This window comes from Lygodium microphyllum, chromosome 26, assembly GCF_053477565.2.
Source record: "Lygodium microphyllum isolate KBCC chromosome 26, Lygodium_microphyllum_v1.1.10, whole genome shotgun sequence".
In the NCBI taxonomy this organism is placed as follows: Eukaryota; Viridiplantae; Streptophyta; class Polypodiopsida; order Schizaeales; family Lygodiaceae; genus Lygodium; species Lygodium microphyllum.
Genome location: NC_141160.1, coordinates 78,726,061 through 78,742,089, shown reverse-complemented (window position 1 = coordinate 78,742,089; position 16,029 = coordinate 78,726,061). Strand labels below are relative to the sequence as shown.

General features: G+C 40.0%; 1 protein-coding gene across 1 annotated transcript in view; it reads right to left on the bottom strand.

The window, feature by feature from the left end:
* Positions 1 to 16,029, bottom strand: part of LOC148013454 (multicopper oxidase LPR1 homolog 1-like) — a 99,446-nt gene that overhangs the window by 57,462 nt on the left and 25,955 nt on the right. The window contains exon 4 of the mRNA XM_087667894.1: positions 5,592 to 5,798. Coding sequence (XP_087524020.1) covers positions 5,592 to 5,798 — 207 coding nt within the window. The remainder of the gene's footprint in view (positions 1 to 5,591; positions 5,799 to 16,029) is intronic.

Below are 16,029 nucleotides of genomic sequence, written 5' to 3'. Positions count from 1 at the left end.
TGGCTTATTATCATTTTAGGAGACCAAAAGAGACTTTACAGTATGGGTAGAGGGGTTGATACACCTACCTCCCCTTTATTTCTAACTCTTTTTGAACCAAGTGCTATGACATAATCTGCTTTAGTTTGGGATATCTTGCATGAGTGATTATCCAAAATTGACATTAGAACTTTTGCTAGGACTTTAAAAGTAAATTAGGGACCCTTTTCTAGGTTGATCCTTGCAGGGATGAGATGGAGCTTCCCACTGAGGGTAGCTTCAAGTGATTCTAGATCATGAAGTGTAGATATTCCTTAGGAGTTTCAGATGGAGTCACTAGATGCATTGCTTGATAGGCTACCAAAATTGTGCTATCAAGGATCTATTAACTAAACACATCGTACCTAATATCAAAGTGAAAGAAATTGTAGTTATATTCTTAGGAAGATTGGCTACAAATCTTGTAAAGGGTTTTGGTTGAGCTAACAAGTCCCTTGTGGAATGTTGAATCTACTAATAAATGATGGGCTTTTTCAAGAGTGCATTTCCTAGTATTTTGGCTATATCACTTCAGCCATGCATTCCATAGATTTTGATTAGAAATATTGAATATTCCTCTTAAATCGGATCCATAATGCAATTGCACTATACTTTTAGAGGTGTTGGATGTGTGATGGCATGTACTACTTTATCAACACCGACACCTGACTTATATTCACACAAACCCAAAGAGAATCAAGTGGAGGATGGTCAATCTCAACGTTTTTTTCTTTTTTTTTTGGAAGAATCCGTATTAGATCTTACCCTTCACATAGGTGGATAGTAGAACTACTATATCTATGAATAAGTGGTTTGCGATATTCTAACTAAGCAAGTAACTCTCCTAGGCTTCTGCCATGGCCATGACTATTGTAAGGGAGATTATTCGGATATTCGTTCTCCCAATATAGAGCTCTATATAATTTTGTTGAACCTCCAACTTACAAAACCAATTATGTAGTTATTTTTCATGGAGAGATTTTGTAAAAAAATCGCTATCATGATGTAATATCTCTTTAACTATTAAGAATTTGAATAAAAAATGTATTCTTCTTTTCTTCCATTTGTGGAAATATCAATATTTCCTTAAGCCTTATATTGAAATGTTAATTTATATAGAATCTCAATAACTCGTATTAAACTAGTTCCTTTTGTGATGTGATTCAAGGAGTCATATCTACCACTAGTACTAGCAAATCCCAATAGAATAAATTCCTTCTTAAACAAGTTAAGACACTTGAGTTTGATGGTGAGGGTAAAGATGTTGAAATGGACATCAAGATGTGGATTGAAATCATAAAGGACTACTTCTTTGCAAAGCAAGAACTAGCATTAAAAATCAAGCCATGATAGCCAATTTAAATTGGTGGGAGAAGTGTGATTATGGTGGAAACAATGTGTTGAGACAACAAAATCTTGGAATTGATCACCATGTGGGACCAAACAAAGTAAGTGGTGGAAGGCTCAGTAAGAGGGCCATGCAATGGCCTACTCCTCAAGGAAGCTAAAGATACATGAAAGAAATTATGATGCCCATGATTTGAAGTAGTTATTTGTGTGATTCATCCTCTCAAACTATAGAGACACTATTTCCTTGGAAAGAAGTTCACTTTATTAGCATAGATTTTTTGATAGGGTTTCCCTTAGTCCAAGAAGGATAGAACTCTATCGTGGTGATAGTGGACATGTTAACCAAGGTTTTGCCATCTTCTTCCTATTAAGGTTTCAAATATTGCAAGATTATTTGTCAAGGCTTCATGGTTTCCTAGAAAGGATGATTAGTGATCAAGATTCCATATTCACTTCTCAATTCTAGAATAGCTTATTTGAGGCTATTAGAACACAGCTATACTTCAGTCTAGCTTACCACACACCATCAACCAAATAGAACAAGTCAACCAAGTCATAGATTACATACTAAGAACATATTATTGTAGAGAGCCTAAGAGGTAGATGCTACCCTTAGTAGAATTTTCCTACAATGCCTTTTATCATCAAAACATCAAGATGAAACCATTCTAGGCTTTGTGTAGGCAAGACTACCTCACTTTGCTCAACCTCTATAACCCCACTCTAAAGGTGAAATCTTACACAAATATCTTAGAAAAAATGGATGAGTAATTGAATGTAATGAGACAATATTTAAGCTACTAAGGATTGTCATAAGGCCTATGCTAAGCTTAGAAGTCAAGAATGGATATTCAAGGAAGGGGCCATGGTATTTTTCCATGTTTTCCCGCATAAGAGTTTTCTATCCCTAGGAAAATTATAGAAGCTCATTTCAAAATATTATGGACCTTATAAAATCATCAAGTGCCTAGGTATCAATGCATACAAATTGCAACTTCACTAGCATGTAGAAATTGATGATCCCACCATCTTCCTTAAAATCATCCCACCATGAAAAGAGATTAAGAGGGAGAGGAATTCATTGATTCTCATGAAATTGAGGACAAAGGTAATTAAAAAGAGGGAGAGAAGACATAACTCCGACTCCCCTCCCATAAGCAATCAATCATTACCATATAAGAGGTGTATAAGTAGCCTTAATATTATGCTTAGGTTGATCTTTTTCTTCCCTTCTTCTAACTTGTGTGATTGAGAGAAAGTGAAGGGGGGGATTAGAGAAGATCTAGAAGGGCAAAGGATCTTGGAGTATGTGTATTTGAAGGCCTATATTGGCACTCAAAATTATCCTATTCCTCCTTTGTCTCAACATCTTCACAAGATTCCCTTCCCTTTCACCCATAAGTGTCCTTTTTTCTTGATCCAATATCAAATCCCACTCCACATCTATTCTCCAACCCCATCCTATTGACAATCAAGTTCAAACAAGCACCATCTTGGGATACCCAAAGACCCCATATACATTGGTTAAGAAATTCATTTTCTTGACTTGCATGTATCTCCCCTAAGTTATACCCTTTCAAAATGAAGTAATTATCCCAATACACTCTAGTGCTTGAATTCTCTATCCCTTGCAAGTCTACTAAAAGGGTTGTAGAGCCATTCTTGCCTATACGGACAATTTTATACAGCTTGAAACTAAAAAGCACTCAAGGACCAGTGAAGGAGCTAACAAGGAGTGCATGAGGAATAGTTCATGTGTTTGCAATGGCAGAAGTGCTGGAACTATGCAAGAAATTGCATCAATAAACAAGGTTCCATCCTCATAGATTCAAGCCCAAGTGCCCCTCTTAGTATCTAGATATATGTTCTTCATTACATATACTAGTGAAGTAATGAATATTAATAAAAGCATAGAATAGCCACTCAATTTGGATATCCTTATTAGAATCTCAAATTTGAGTAGTTAAGCCCAAGGAGGGAAGTTTTTGTAAGGAGCATCCTCTCTCATTATGGAGCCTAGTCCATACGTAGAGTGCCATCCAAATTGACTAGAGTTTTTTAAGAATGTACAAATTAAGGAAAAGTTAAGAACAAATAGTATAACTAATGGTATATTATGAACTCTCATGCAGCCATCACATATATAAAAGAGAGCTATGTCTAACCAGGTTAAGATAATTTGAAATCCTTTTGTTTAGAAGATTGACAAGTAGAACATTGTCTTCTTGATTAGAAAAATATAATCTTCTTTAACTAGGAAGATGTTATCTTTGTTATAGAACCTAAGACAAAATGGCTTAAAGAGATGTCAAGTCTACATACTTCAAAGACCCAATTCCAAGATTTCCTCACAAGGAAAGACTTCTCAAGTCTTATGATAAATCATTGAGATAGATTCTAGTGAAGTTAGATTGGAAATTAGAGACTAAGGTTAAGAAAAATATGAGACCTCAACAAAATAAGAACTTAGGAAAAAATAAGCTACGGGGGAAGATGACATAATGACTCCAAAAATATTGATTCCTTTCCAACAAGATAGGCTAAGGCCTTCTGTCTCAAGTTTGTGATAACTTGAGTGGTTGAAGGGAACCCCTGAAGGGAACCTTGTGCTAGAGGGAAATATAGAATCTATGCATGGATTTGTATTGCAAAGGACTACTTGATGCATTGTAAGAAATTTTTAAGCTGTTTGTGTATTCTAAGTTATGTTATGATAATATAGGTTGATTTTAGGAGCATGCTTGACCTCCCCAAAGGTCAAATATTGACCTCTTTCACCAAAGAGCTGAGTTGTAGATGATGGGATTGGCATTAGACATGAGAGGTCTCTCTATAGGGGCTTCTAGTTAGCTAGGAGACGGTATGGAGCCAAGAGGGCTTTGTCCATAATTACTTGGGCATAGTAGGACTAGTCTAATCTCCTACAAGCTCAGGATAGTTCTCCCAAAAGGCTATGATGCTAGCTGAGTGCATATTGGTGGCTTGTCTTTGGGTGGATTCCAATTTTTGGATTGGATATTGATGGAATAAAGAAATGATTCTACACATCTCTCTTGGAGATAGATTCAGATTTACTAGCTTTTTTTCCCTAGAATATCTACATACAAAAACAAACTATATTGTTTGAAGCAAATGTCTCCTTATTTTCATCAATCTTCTTCAAATATAGTAGATTTCTTCTAATGCCATTTTCTAGTAGATATAGCATAAAAGAGAAAAAAATGAGGAAATTTAATAGTGCACAAAATCTCAATACTATTGCTAGCATCCTAGATCCACAATATTAGGTGGCTAGAATCTACAACCCAAAGGATACAAGTCCTTTTCTTCCCCTGATTAATAGGAGAAACATACACTACTTTTCTACACCATAGTTTCAACTTTATTCTCCAACATAGTATGCATTCATAGATGAATACCCATATAGGGTACTCAATTAAGAGGATATCATCACTAGAAAATCGAACAATCTAGGAGAGGTAGTGAACCAACCTCCCTTAAAACAAAAAACCAAAATGCCAACTAGTCTCTCTCTTTTGTTGATCCCATAAAAACTTGATTAAAATCCTTACTAATAAATTGGAATTGCACTAGAAAACATGTGGCTTGGAAGGCCCCCATAAACTAACTTGAGGACTCATCCCTAATAGAGATGTTGTCTATGAGATATATAAATAGCCCATAAGAGTAATAATCATAATACCTATTATAGAGGGATTCCAAAGAAAGGGAAATATGTTCCTTATGCATCGTGCTAGGTTCATTGACTAGAGACTTATAGTGAGATTATCATTTCCATATCATATTCTATTGTTAAGAACCCACCCTAGTACCATATGATGGACACTTTACCTAGTGCACATATGAGGAAACCTCCATGTTTGCATCATTCTCATACTTTTTCCAAATTGTGAAAATCTCTCTGACCATCTAGAAGTCCCTTTCATAAATGTAGGAATAGAGAGGAGACACGCCATGACAACAAGTTTAGGTGTTAAATTTCCAAAACAAATAATTTGTCTAATCCCTTTCCCCAAGTCTCTCTTTGAGTTTAGCATTAAGAATCTTTTGGGAGTATCTCTTAATATATCTAACTCATCTAGAATATTCTTAAGATTTTGACAAATCTTATGGAAAGTTTCTAAGAATTTTTCAATGTGTGAATAAACTTCTTAAAAAATATAATGTGTAAAATTTACAAATTATGATGAGTACATGTGTACCTCTAAGGAAAGATGGAGAAACCGCTCAGTGTTACCATTGAGCATTCGAAAGCGATACCGACGACGTTGAATATTCAAGAACGGCCAAACTTTGCCATTGACAACCATGGTATCACCAAATGAATCAGGACACCACACAGGGGGGACTGATGGCACAAACCCCATTGATGGAAAGCTAATTTGTCCATTCTTTAGAAACCTTTTATCCTAAACAAAACATAGCATTCACAATAAAGGTTAGCCCAAATTGATGTGTATTATATATTTCCTTATGTTATTCAAAATAATCATTCATTTTGTTACCATATAGACACGTTTTCACACTTTCAATCAGAGTGGATGGACACTTGAAGTTGAAATTCTTGTGTTTATGCAAACTTTTTTCTCAACTGATAAAAATAAAGGTGAGTTCCCAAAGAAATTGGTTTTGATGTTCAAAGTTTATGTGAGATATTGGCTTCATAAACTAAAATACTTGAAAATTTTGCTAGCATTTTTAAGGGCATAACAAAATTTTGAATAGTATTTTAGAATTTTAGTTGGTACAAATACACTAAAATGCCATTTTTGTTAGCTTTGGACACTTTCTTTTGACTAGAAACAATAATAATAAATACTTACTTGATAAACATGATGCTAGTACAATTTTCCTTAATATTTGATGTGTTTAATGCAAATGATCATTTTATGATAATTAGATCAACAGGGATAATTTTTCTCTTATGATTTATTCTTGTTTTATTTTATTACTTTTGTCATAAAATGATTTAGTTCTTAAGCATTTTACAATGAAACATGTGTACCTTTGCAAAGGAAATGATGTTTCTCTGGATGTTTCCTTTCATATGCCTATCAAATGTAATGATGATTCCTGACATGTTTCCCCAACTCCATTCTCAACATGCCTCTGAGGTGTCCCAAGCACCCCACATTTGAACACATGCACAATTGAGAAGCCTCAAGTGGTATCCTATCATTGCCTATTTATTTCACTTTGTCACACACATGGTCTATTTGTATTCAACTAGTTCACATTCTTTGCATGAATTCATTTGTTCATCCATCTTTATAAGTCAAGTGTAGGTGATATACCTATGTTCATTTTTATTTCTTACTATTAGAGTACTAGTCCATTCATTAAGGAGATTAAATATCAACCAAAGAATTTGAGAAAAATGTATAAAACTAGCATATTGGCATAGGCATTGACCAAATGCAACTCACATGTGACCACGAGTCACACATGGCAAGCCACACTGGGACAAGGTGAGGAAAACAAGCACAAACATGCATTAAAAAATGTTCACATATCCCCATTTCCTATGTAGATTTCCTTCTAGAAATAAAATAGCCCAAATACAATTAGATTACCCTTAATTTTCAACGTGAACTTTTGGTCAATTTAGCTATAAATATTGGCAAGCAGTAGCATAAATTTTTATGTAAATTATTGTTGTTTAATTGGACTACCCTCAAAATCAAGAGCTAATGCTAAGAATATTTAGCTTAATTACAAGTAAAGACATGTGTTAAACTCAATGTTAAGGATGCATTCTCATGTGTTGAAATAAGGAACCTTAAAATGTGTAGCAATGCATAGAGCAGGCATTAGGCCTACCTAGCTACCCCTAATTGCATACTAAGCTAGACCTTATGAAATGACCAAATGTTGAGTTAGTTGTTTGGAATGTTGGCAACACTTAGCAACAAGCCTTAATATGAACTTTATATTCAAAAATACAATATGTTTAACATAAAACTAACCAATATGGAATATGTTTTTCCAATCAACACATTATGCAAGGTAAAGAGGAAGCCAAAGAGAAAAAAGATATAGAGTCAAATGTAGGGAGGTTAGAGTAAACTACAAAGAAGTCCAAAATACTTCAAATTACACATCAAATAATTGTTTGTAGAAGTCTAATGTACATGTAGAAAATTTGAGGTTCATTGCATGGTATAGAGATAATCTCAATAGGTTCTGATTGTCACTTGTAAGGTGGCTAAAGAGATATCTAAACATATGATCCATCCTATTATGTAGCCACACTTGCATGATAGTGGCAATGTGGTATTTGAGCTCATGCAATGACAAAATGACATGAATGGAACCTATCATCACCAAATGTAATAATATGGCGAATACAGAAAAATGTATTGGAGCCAAATATTAAAGCAAACACGTGTAGAGCCCATAACTACCTTTTTTATTTATGCACAAAACCATACAAACACAAAAACCTTACAAATATGTGGGCACCTAGCAAAAAGTAGAAGTAAGACAGTTTTGGGTTGCTTATGTGGCTATATTTGATGGGAAAAAAGGCTAACAACTTCTCACAATAAAGCATGGGAAAGTCTTCACAAAGAAATGATTCTAGCCCCTATTTAAAGAGATCATTGAGAAGAATGTCAAAAGGAGGGCTTTGGATGGTAAGCATTGACTCTCGCAATATCTACAAGCTTAGATACATACTACAGCAATTGTAAGTAGGGAAACTTACAAGCATTGCGGGGGCGTGCAGAGGGGGGGGGGGGTTGGCGAGGCATTCCCATATCTTGTCAAGCCACTCTCTATATTTGAGTAATCCATATGTTTTTTACTATTCCATTTCCTTAAGATGTTTCTTATCACATAAGGAAAGAAACAGATGCTTTAAGGCATAATTTTCTATTTTATGTTGACTCATGTGGTATTGTTTGTTGTCAAGAATTATATTTTGTGTTAATTTTTTTGGGAGGTTTCCTTGATTTCCTTTATGTTTTTTTGGTCATTGGTAGGGTGCATGTGGAAATCATTTGTGACATTCCCGCCCAAGCCACTTTCTCGTTGGCACATTCTTAGTAGTCCATCAAGAGATATCCTAGACAACGTCATCCAAGATTCCATGGAATACCTTGGAGTTTGCTATCTAGGCTCGCTTGAGTCTATCTTGCCCCATTGGAATTTTTGGCCATTCCCATGAGCATCAACCTGAGTTTTAGGTTCCTATTTTTGGTCAAGTCACCTTAAGCATTAGTAATTCGAGTTTACACTTCTTATAGGATTACTCGAACTGAAAAGGACTTGCATTACACTTGGTTCAAAGAAAATGGGAGATGAAGGGGAGTGCGGTTGTTAACTCAGTTTGAGACTGAGAAAAAGAAGTCCAAGAAAACTCCAAATGCGAACACAAAGAAAGAAGCAGGAAGGGAAACGACCAAAAGTGCAAGGGCAGCCTCAAAAGCTAAGTTGAAGGAAAAAGTGTATTTCTAAGTGCAAGGTGCCCATAAAACTTTTGTAAAAAAGCGCCAAGCTCCCTCTTGTGCAAATTATAAAGGGTAGACGGGTGTAGGTAAAGAGAAAGAGCAACTAGAAGGAAATGGGAAAAGAGGACCTTGCCACAATGGCCGGTCATGTAAAAAAGGGGGTGGGCACCCAAAGGGATAAGGGTTTTGTATATAAACTCAAAAAGTGAATGAGAAGCTCATTCTTTGGTGTGTGGCAAAGTGGACTCATCTTCTTCTCTCCTTCTTGCTTGCTTGTGCGTGCTTGAGAGAGGGAGTGTGAGAGTGTGAGGGAGTGAGTGTGTGAGGGTGAGGGATCAAGGAGAAGAAGCTCTCCATCATCTCTTCTTCTCTTCTCTTCTCTTCTCTTCTCTTCTCTTCTCTTCTCTTGTGCCCACGCGGCTATGAAGGATGGAGCTTAAAGGTGGAGGCTTGAGGTTGCTTTAGCTCCAATCACGAATGGTGGAACTACTAGTGTGCTTGAGGGAGAAGGCAACCCGTTTGGGCATCGAGGTAAGCTCAGTACACCCCTGTAGGATCGAATGTGCATCGACTAGGTGAGAGATAGCCATAGGTGTTTGCTTGAAATGCTTGAAACAATAAGTGGTCCGTGGGTCTTGGCGATTGAGCATGAGCTCCCTCTACATTTTGATTCTGTTGCTAGGACTGACGGATGCAAGCTTGAGCACTTGCGCACCTCAAATCGAGCGATGAAGTAAGGGTTTCATCCCCGAACCAGGGCTTGAGATAGGTAGAAGGTTTTGGCTTTGTAATTGTTGCAATAAGTAAGTATTTTGGGTTTTTGATGTGTAGACAAGTAGATTACTTTAGCCTAGGGATTATTTTGTGATTTTTGGTTGCATTTAGATAGACCAAGAACTTACAAGGAAACAACAGGGTTTTGCTACTGTGAAACAGACATAACAAGGAAAAGAAAAGGAAAAAAAATGAGCTTTGGGGTTTAATGCATGCAAGACATGGAGTTGGAAGGTTAAGGATGGCTAGACAAGACCCTAAAAGCCCAAAACCAATAGGGAAGAGCTCATTTCTGCATTTCAGTGCGAGAGAGAGAGAGAGAGAGAGCTGCAAGTACAAAACGAATCGAGCATGTTGATTTCGAGTCCAATCTTTCATTCCAAGTACCTCCATGCCTTCCTAGTGCTCTAATTGCTTTTTCTGGAAGGTTACAAGTTAGGTGGTAAACTTAGGAACCTCTAACATCTATCTCATCAGCATCTGTGTTTATTCTCATCACAGTTATCGGGACCAATTGTCTTGGTGTCTAACTCCCAGAGTTGGACCAATCAGACCATCCGATTGGTAGAATTGGACCATCCGACTGGTCAATCAAATGTAATCAGTCCACCAACCAGTGCCATTTGGACAACCTTTTGTCCAATTAGACAACCCCAATCGGACAGGCCATTCAAACCACTTTATGTCCAGTTGGACATACCCAATCGGACTCGAATCGAGAGTCAGACCACCAAACCAACCTCAGTGGACCTAGTGAGGGACCGCCAAAGTTTCCAAACCACCCAGAATTGGACCGTTCAACTCTAGGAATCAGATTAGCAGGGCAGAACAAAAATAGAGGCAAACTACCTAGCCAATGACCAGTACCAGCTAAACCACACCTCAGAATCCCCCAAGATAAATGACCTAGCTTCTTACAGAAGCCAAGAACACAGGAAATCATGACATATGGCCTAGAGGCAGCCTCTAGTGCCCTAGTTGAGAGTCCAACCCCACTTAGAGCCGAAACCAACCCATAGACCCCAAATTCACCCTGACTGAGTAGAGAGGAACAATAAAAAGACCCTAGACAATTCTTAAGAGTAGCCAAATAATGCACTTAGTATTAGGCTACAAACAAAAAAGGGAATAGCATGAGTTGCATTTTCCATTTTGCATTTGCACCCCACATTAATTTTATCACTTGAAGTGCACTAAAAAGCCAAGAGCGTGATTTCACACAGTGCACGGAAGAGAGCACACACACATACACCGAGTGAGTTTAAGCTAAGTAGTGTTTGTAAATAATAAGGAACTCACTTAGACCTAACCATCTGAACAAACCCACTATCAGGAGAAGAATCTAAAATGTAGTCGGGTGATCCTCGAGAACCCCAAGCTAGGACCAAGCGAGAACTGACACCATTGAGGAGTGGATCTACCTGAATTGATCAATCTCTTCGATACCCTAGTGGAACAAGAGACCGCAAACATGGTAGAGTCAAGCACTAACCACAGACAGGATGAAGAGCTTAACCTTGGTGATTTTCCAATAGAAATCCAATGGCTAGTCACCAATTATGATCTACAAACTCGGAGAGACCACCATGGTAGGACATCCAAGGATATCATAGCTGACCTCGAAGAGGAGAGAAGACTAGCACGAGAAGCGTTGTAGAGCATAGTGACCTACAATCAAGAAATGGCAAGCTAGAAGCTTGCGACAAAGCATAGAAATGCGCGAGATTCAGCAAGTGCTAGCCCTAGCAAGCAGAAATAGGACAGGCTCTGACGCAGAAAGGGAAAGAGCCCCGGAAGGAGATCTCACGTTGAGCAAGCTTCTTACGAAGAAACTACTAGACAACTCATCTAATAGAGCAGAGTGTCGTTGCAATGGCAACCTTGTTGCTTGCAATATTTAACCAGGGCTCTAAGAGCCAATCAAGAATCCATGTCTTGGTTAAGCAGCTAGACAAGTACCAACTGAACGATGACCCATATAGCTTCGTGGAGCAGTTCGAGCAAGTCTGCGAGGCCGATGGCCTCACCAATCTTACTTTACACTCGCAAGATTTTGGTCTATGCCTAGGAGATAAGGGTAGGACCTCATTCACGCGTCTAGACACTGGTGAGTGGACTAACTATAACAACCTCGAGTCTCTTCATTAAGAGATTCTCTAAGCCTGGGTACTTCAATAACCTTCTAGTGAGGCTAATGAACGTCAAGCAGAAAGACGAGGACATAACAGACTACATCACCCATGTGTGGAGTCTCTTCAAGAGGATCCCAATTGGTGAGCGACCCAGTGAAAGGGCAGTCTCCATAGTCTTCATGATTGGGATATAAAGTGAGGAACTCTATAAGGCCTTGGTAGGCAATTCAAGCTTGCAATGAGATGCTCTAGCCTAGGGTCTTTAACGAGGCAATTAGAGTGGATGACCAACTCAAAGAGAGAAGCTCTAAGAGCTCTACTCGAGAGGAGACAAATGCTAGAAACTCTAAGAGAGTTTCAACATCAAGTGAAAGGTTCGGCCCAAGTAACTAGGATAAAGGGAAGGGCATGGTAGGAGCTAGCGGAGATGAAGACAGAGCTAGCCAAATTACAAGAAATGATGAGACGACCAACACGCCCTCACATCCAATGCATGTATTGTGGCGGAAACCACCTGTGCCAGATGAGTGTTAGGACCCAAGGTCCCGACCTTGCGCCAACTATGGTAGGTTTGGTCACAATGTCATGTATTGCAGACTCCTGAGCAGACTCCCATACTCACATCCATACGGATAGCCTTACCTGGCAAATAGGTTGCAAAACTTCTTCGAAAGGGGAGTCCCATTGGCTCTCCCAACACCTAATGACGCTAAACTAGCCATTCCTAGGATGGAGATAAACCCCACAATCATACCTAGACCACTTGGACCCTACGTAACCCATCCACCAAGTGTGCTCTAGTCCACTACATGGAGGAGCCGAATGATGAAGAGCCTTATGTGCACCCCTACATATCGTATGATGAAGAGGGAAATGCAATCCTTATGGATTACTGACCTGCACCAGTTATGGTGTTAGATAGAGATAGAAGCAGAGGCTTTAGGGGGCAGAACCAAGAACCAATGGACTTGTGGACACCCAAGACATATCTCCTCACGCTGCCCCAAACAGGAGCAGACTAATCGGGAAAATTTCAATCTTAGATACCCAGAGTGTGGAATCACTCACATGTTCATCAAATGCCTTAGACAAAGACCACCTAGGACATATCTCCTCACGCTGCCCCAAACAGGAGCAGACTAATCGGATCTTAGATGCCCAAAGTGTGGAATCACTCACCTGTTTGCCAAATGCCCTAGATGAAGACCACCATCTGGTGCGGCAAATGAGCCATCTATACCATTGCGGTTGTTTGGAGTTGAGACATTTAGTGGAGATGACACACCCATTGCGTTGCATATCATGACCCATGTGCAGATAAAGCACGCCGGCATATCATTGCCAAGGTCCAACAACTCAGATGCAGCCTCAATCGGAAAGAAGAGCCATAGGCAAAGGAGAAAGAAAGCTGACGCTAAGGTCATTCCCCAAACAGGAGCAAACTAATCGAAAAAAAGTAAATCTTAGATACCGAGAGTGTGGAATCACTCACCTGTTCATCAAATGCCCTAGACGAAGACCACCTATGACATATCTCCTCACGCTGCCCCAAACAGGAGCAGAATAATCGGATCTTAGATGCCCAGAGTGAGGAATCACTCATCTGCTCGCCAAATGTCCTAGATGAAGACCACCATCTAGTGTAGCAAATGAGCCATCTATACCATTGGGGTTGTTTGGAGTTGAGACATTTAATGGAGAGGACACACCCATTGTGTTGCATATCATGACCCATGTGCAGATAAAGCACATAGGCATATCATTGCCAGGGTCTAGCAACTCAAATGCAACCTCAATCGGAAAGAAGAGTCGTAGGCAAAGGAGAAAGAAAGGTGATGCTAAGGTCACGCTAAAAACCGAGAATGCCATGATGTTACCTATACTAGAAAAAAGGTGACAAATGCAGAGGTAGAAACATCAACCCTAAGAATGACCGAGAAGGGGAGTGCAAAGGTCCCAACCCAAAGCACCAACTCGAGGCCATCAAAAAGGTCAAGGACTGGGTAAAAGAAGCCCAATAGCACCTATAGGATGTTGAGACCATATTGGAAGATAAGATGGATGACATCTCAAGTGTAAGCACACCAATCTTGCCTCCATGACCAAAGTCTAGAGACACGACTGTGCCACAAGCAGTGCCACTTAAACAGAGCCTACACGCTACGGGCTAGCAAACCAATTAGGGCCATTTGCCAAGAAACGCAGAGCTAGGAGAGAGGCAAGCAGTCAACGACTTCCTCACCATGCCCACCCGTTGACTCTAAGCCTAGGAGATCTACTTTAGCAACATCCAACGTTATGGCAAAAACTAAAGCAGTGGATTGAAGTACCAATGGAGCAAGGGGTAGCTGATCTACACGATCATGATGCGGTAACTCAAATACCCAATCTGACACTGCACTCGATGCCCAAGTCCTTGCTCATCAATGCTTTTTGGGAAGGCACCGAAAGGCATGCAGTCTTACTGGTTCTAGCTTTGGGAGACACCACAAGAAAGGGAATTGTAGATATGGGAGCAAGAGTTAGTGTGCTAAGTCATGCAGTACTCTAGGACTGGGGTAATCTTCCTATTAAGAATGCTAGGTTCAATGTCACCCTAGCCAATGGAATGAAAGTGCAACCATTTGGAGTGCTAAAGAACTAGACCTTGAAGATCGCAGGGATCCAATTCTCTGTTGACTTTATAGTCATGAAGGAAGTGGACTATGACATCCTGTTAGGTTGGCCATGGATGCACAATGCACGGGTCATAAAAGATTGGGGCAATGGTCTAATCTTCTTAGGAAATCAAATGCAAGCAGTAAAGTTGAGATGGATACATGGAAGACCACACTAGTCGACTTGGATGCCATCTCCACTGTGCTGAAGGGTGATGCGCAGATTAGAAAATCTTACGGGCCATTGACCAAATATATCCCTTTCCCCGAAGATGAGCAAGATTGGATGCACATACTCGCCACAATAGATCTGCCATTCTTGGATAGCGATGAGTACGAGCAAGCTGTTAGGATAGCTGATAAGCCGAGAAGCACACCCTCAGCATGATGGGCAAAATCTCGCATAGACAACCCAACCCTGTCAAAGTACAAGTAGCCACCATATCATGAAATTGAAGATGAAGACAAGGAAGTGGTGGCACCTGCCTACCTACGCTTATTGACTGACTAGAAGACGCACATCTTTGACATACTCATTGATGAGGGAGATGACTATAACATCCTGACACACGATCATTGGACCCTCATTGGTCAACCCCAACTGCAACAGCCAACCGCCCACACTAAGTTCAATCCATTTGGAGGATGGTCCTACTCACTACTCGGGAAGTGCAAAATAATGGTCTCTATCGAGACTGAATCCTACCTGTGACCTTCTATGTGATGCCTAACACTACAGGCACTGGTAAGGAATCGCTACTGGGACATGCATTCAAGAAACAAGTACACTGCAATGTCGACTATTACTCATAATGCATTCACCTTGCCACTGGCGCTTTCAAGAAGGGCTGTGCAGCTGCATCACAGTCCGCAAGGCCGTCGATAAGGAAACCCACTATCAAGCCTAAGGAGGGGGATTGTGATTCATCACCACCCACCAAACCTCTGCGCTAGTAAAAAGCCAACCACAAGGCTAAAACCATTGAACACCTGCTCAAATGGGTACCAAAACATCCAAGACCGCCGCATAGGAGTGCCCAACCACAAACTCGCAAAGCTAGGAACATTTTCTCAAAATCCATGCAACCTAGAGGAAACTACAAGCATCGACAAATGGTCAAGGGTCCCCAAAACCGTATTGCAAGTGCAAGGCTATTACTAGGGTAATATCTAGATTTGGGTACCCAAAGCCAAGATGGCCAAGCACACTACTCAAATGCCGCCCTCAAGCTTGACCACATGAAGCATCAAGACGAATCAAGCATCAATGCCACAAAAGCCTCTAGTTGCAAGGCCCATTGTCCTTCCAAAACCTAAATCCATCACGACTCACCAAGTCTATCAACCCAAACCGTAGCCCGCTACTCCTACATTGCCTCAACCTCGCCTTGCTAGTACCTCAACCACTACCCATGCATCTGGTAGTGTGCCACCCCACTGCATGGGCCAACCCTAGTGCACCAATGCTAGAATGGCAACTAGAGCTGCATGTGTCAACTGCTGAACTGTCCAGCCCCACCAAACCTCACCCACCTTCCAGCCTTAGACCCTCTTACCCTAGTGGAAATCCATTCTAACATTTGCCGTCGACTTAGCTGAGAATACAGGTGACGACTTGGTTGTCTC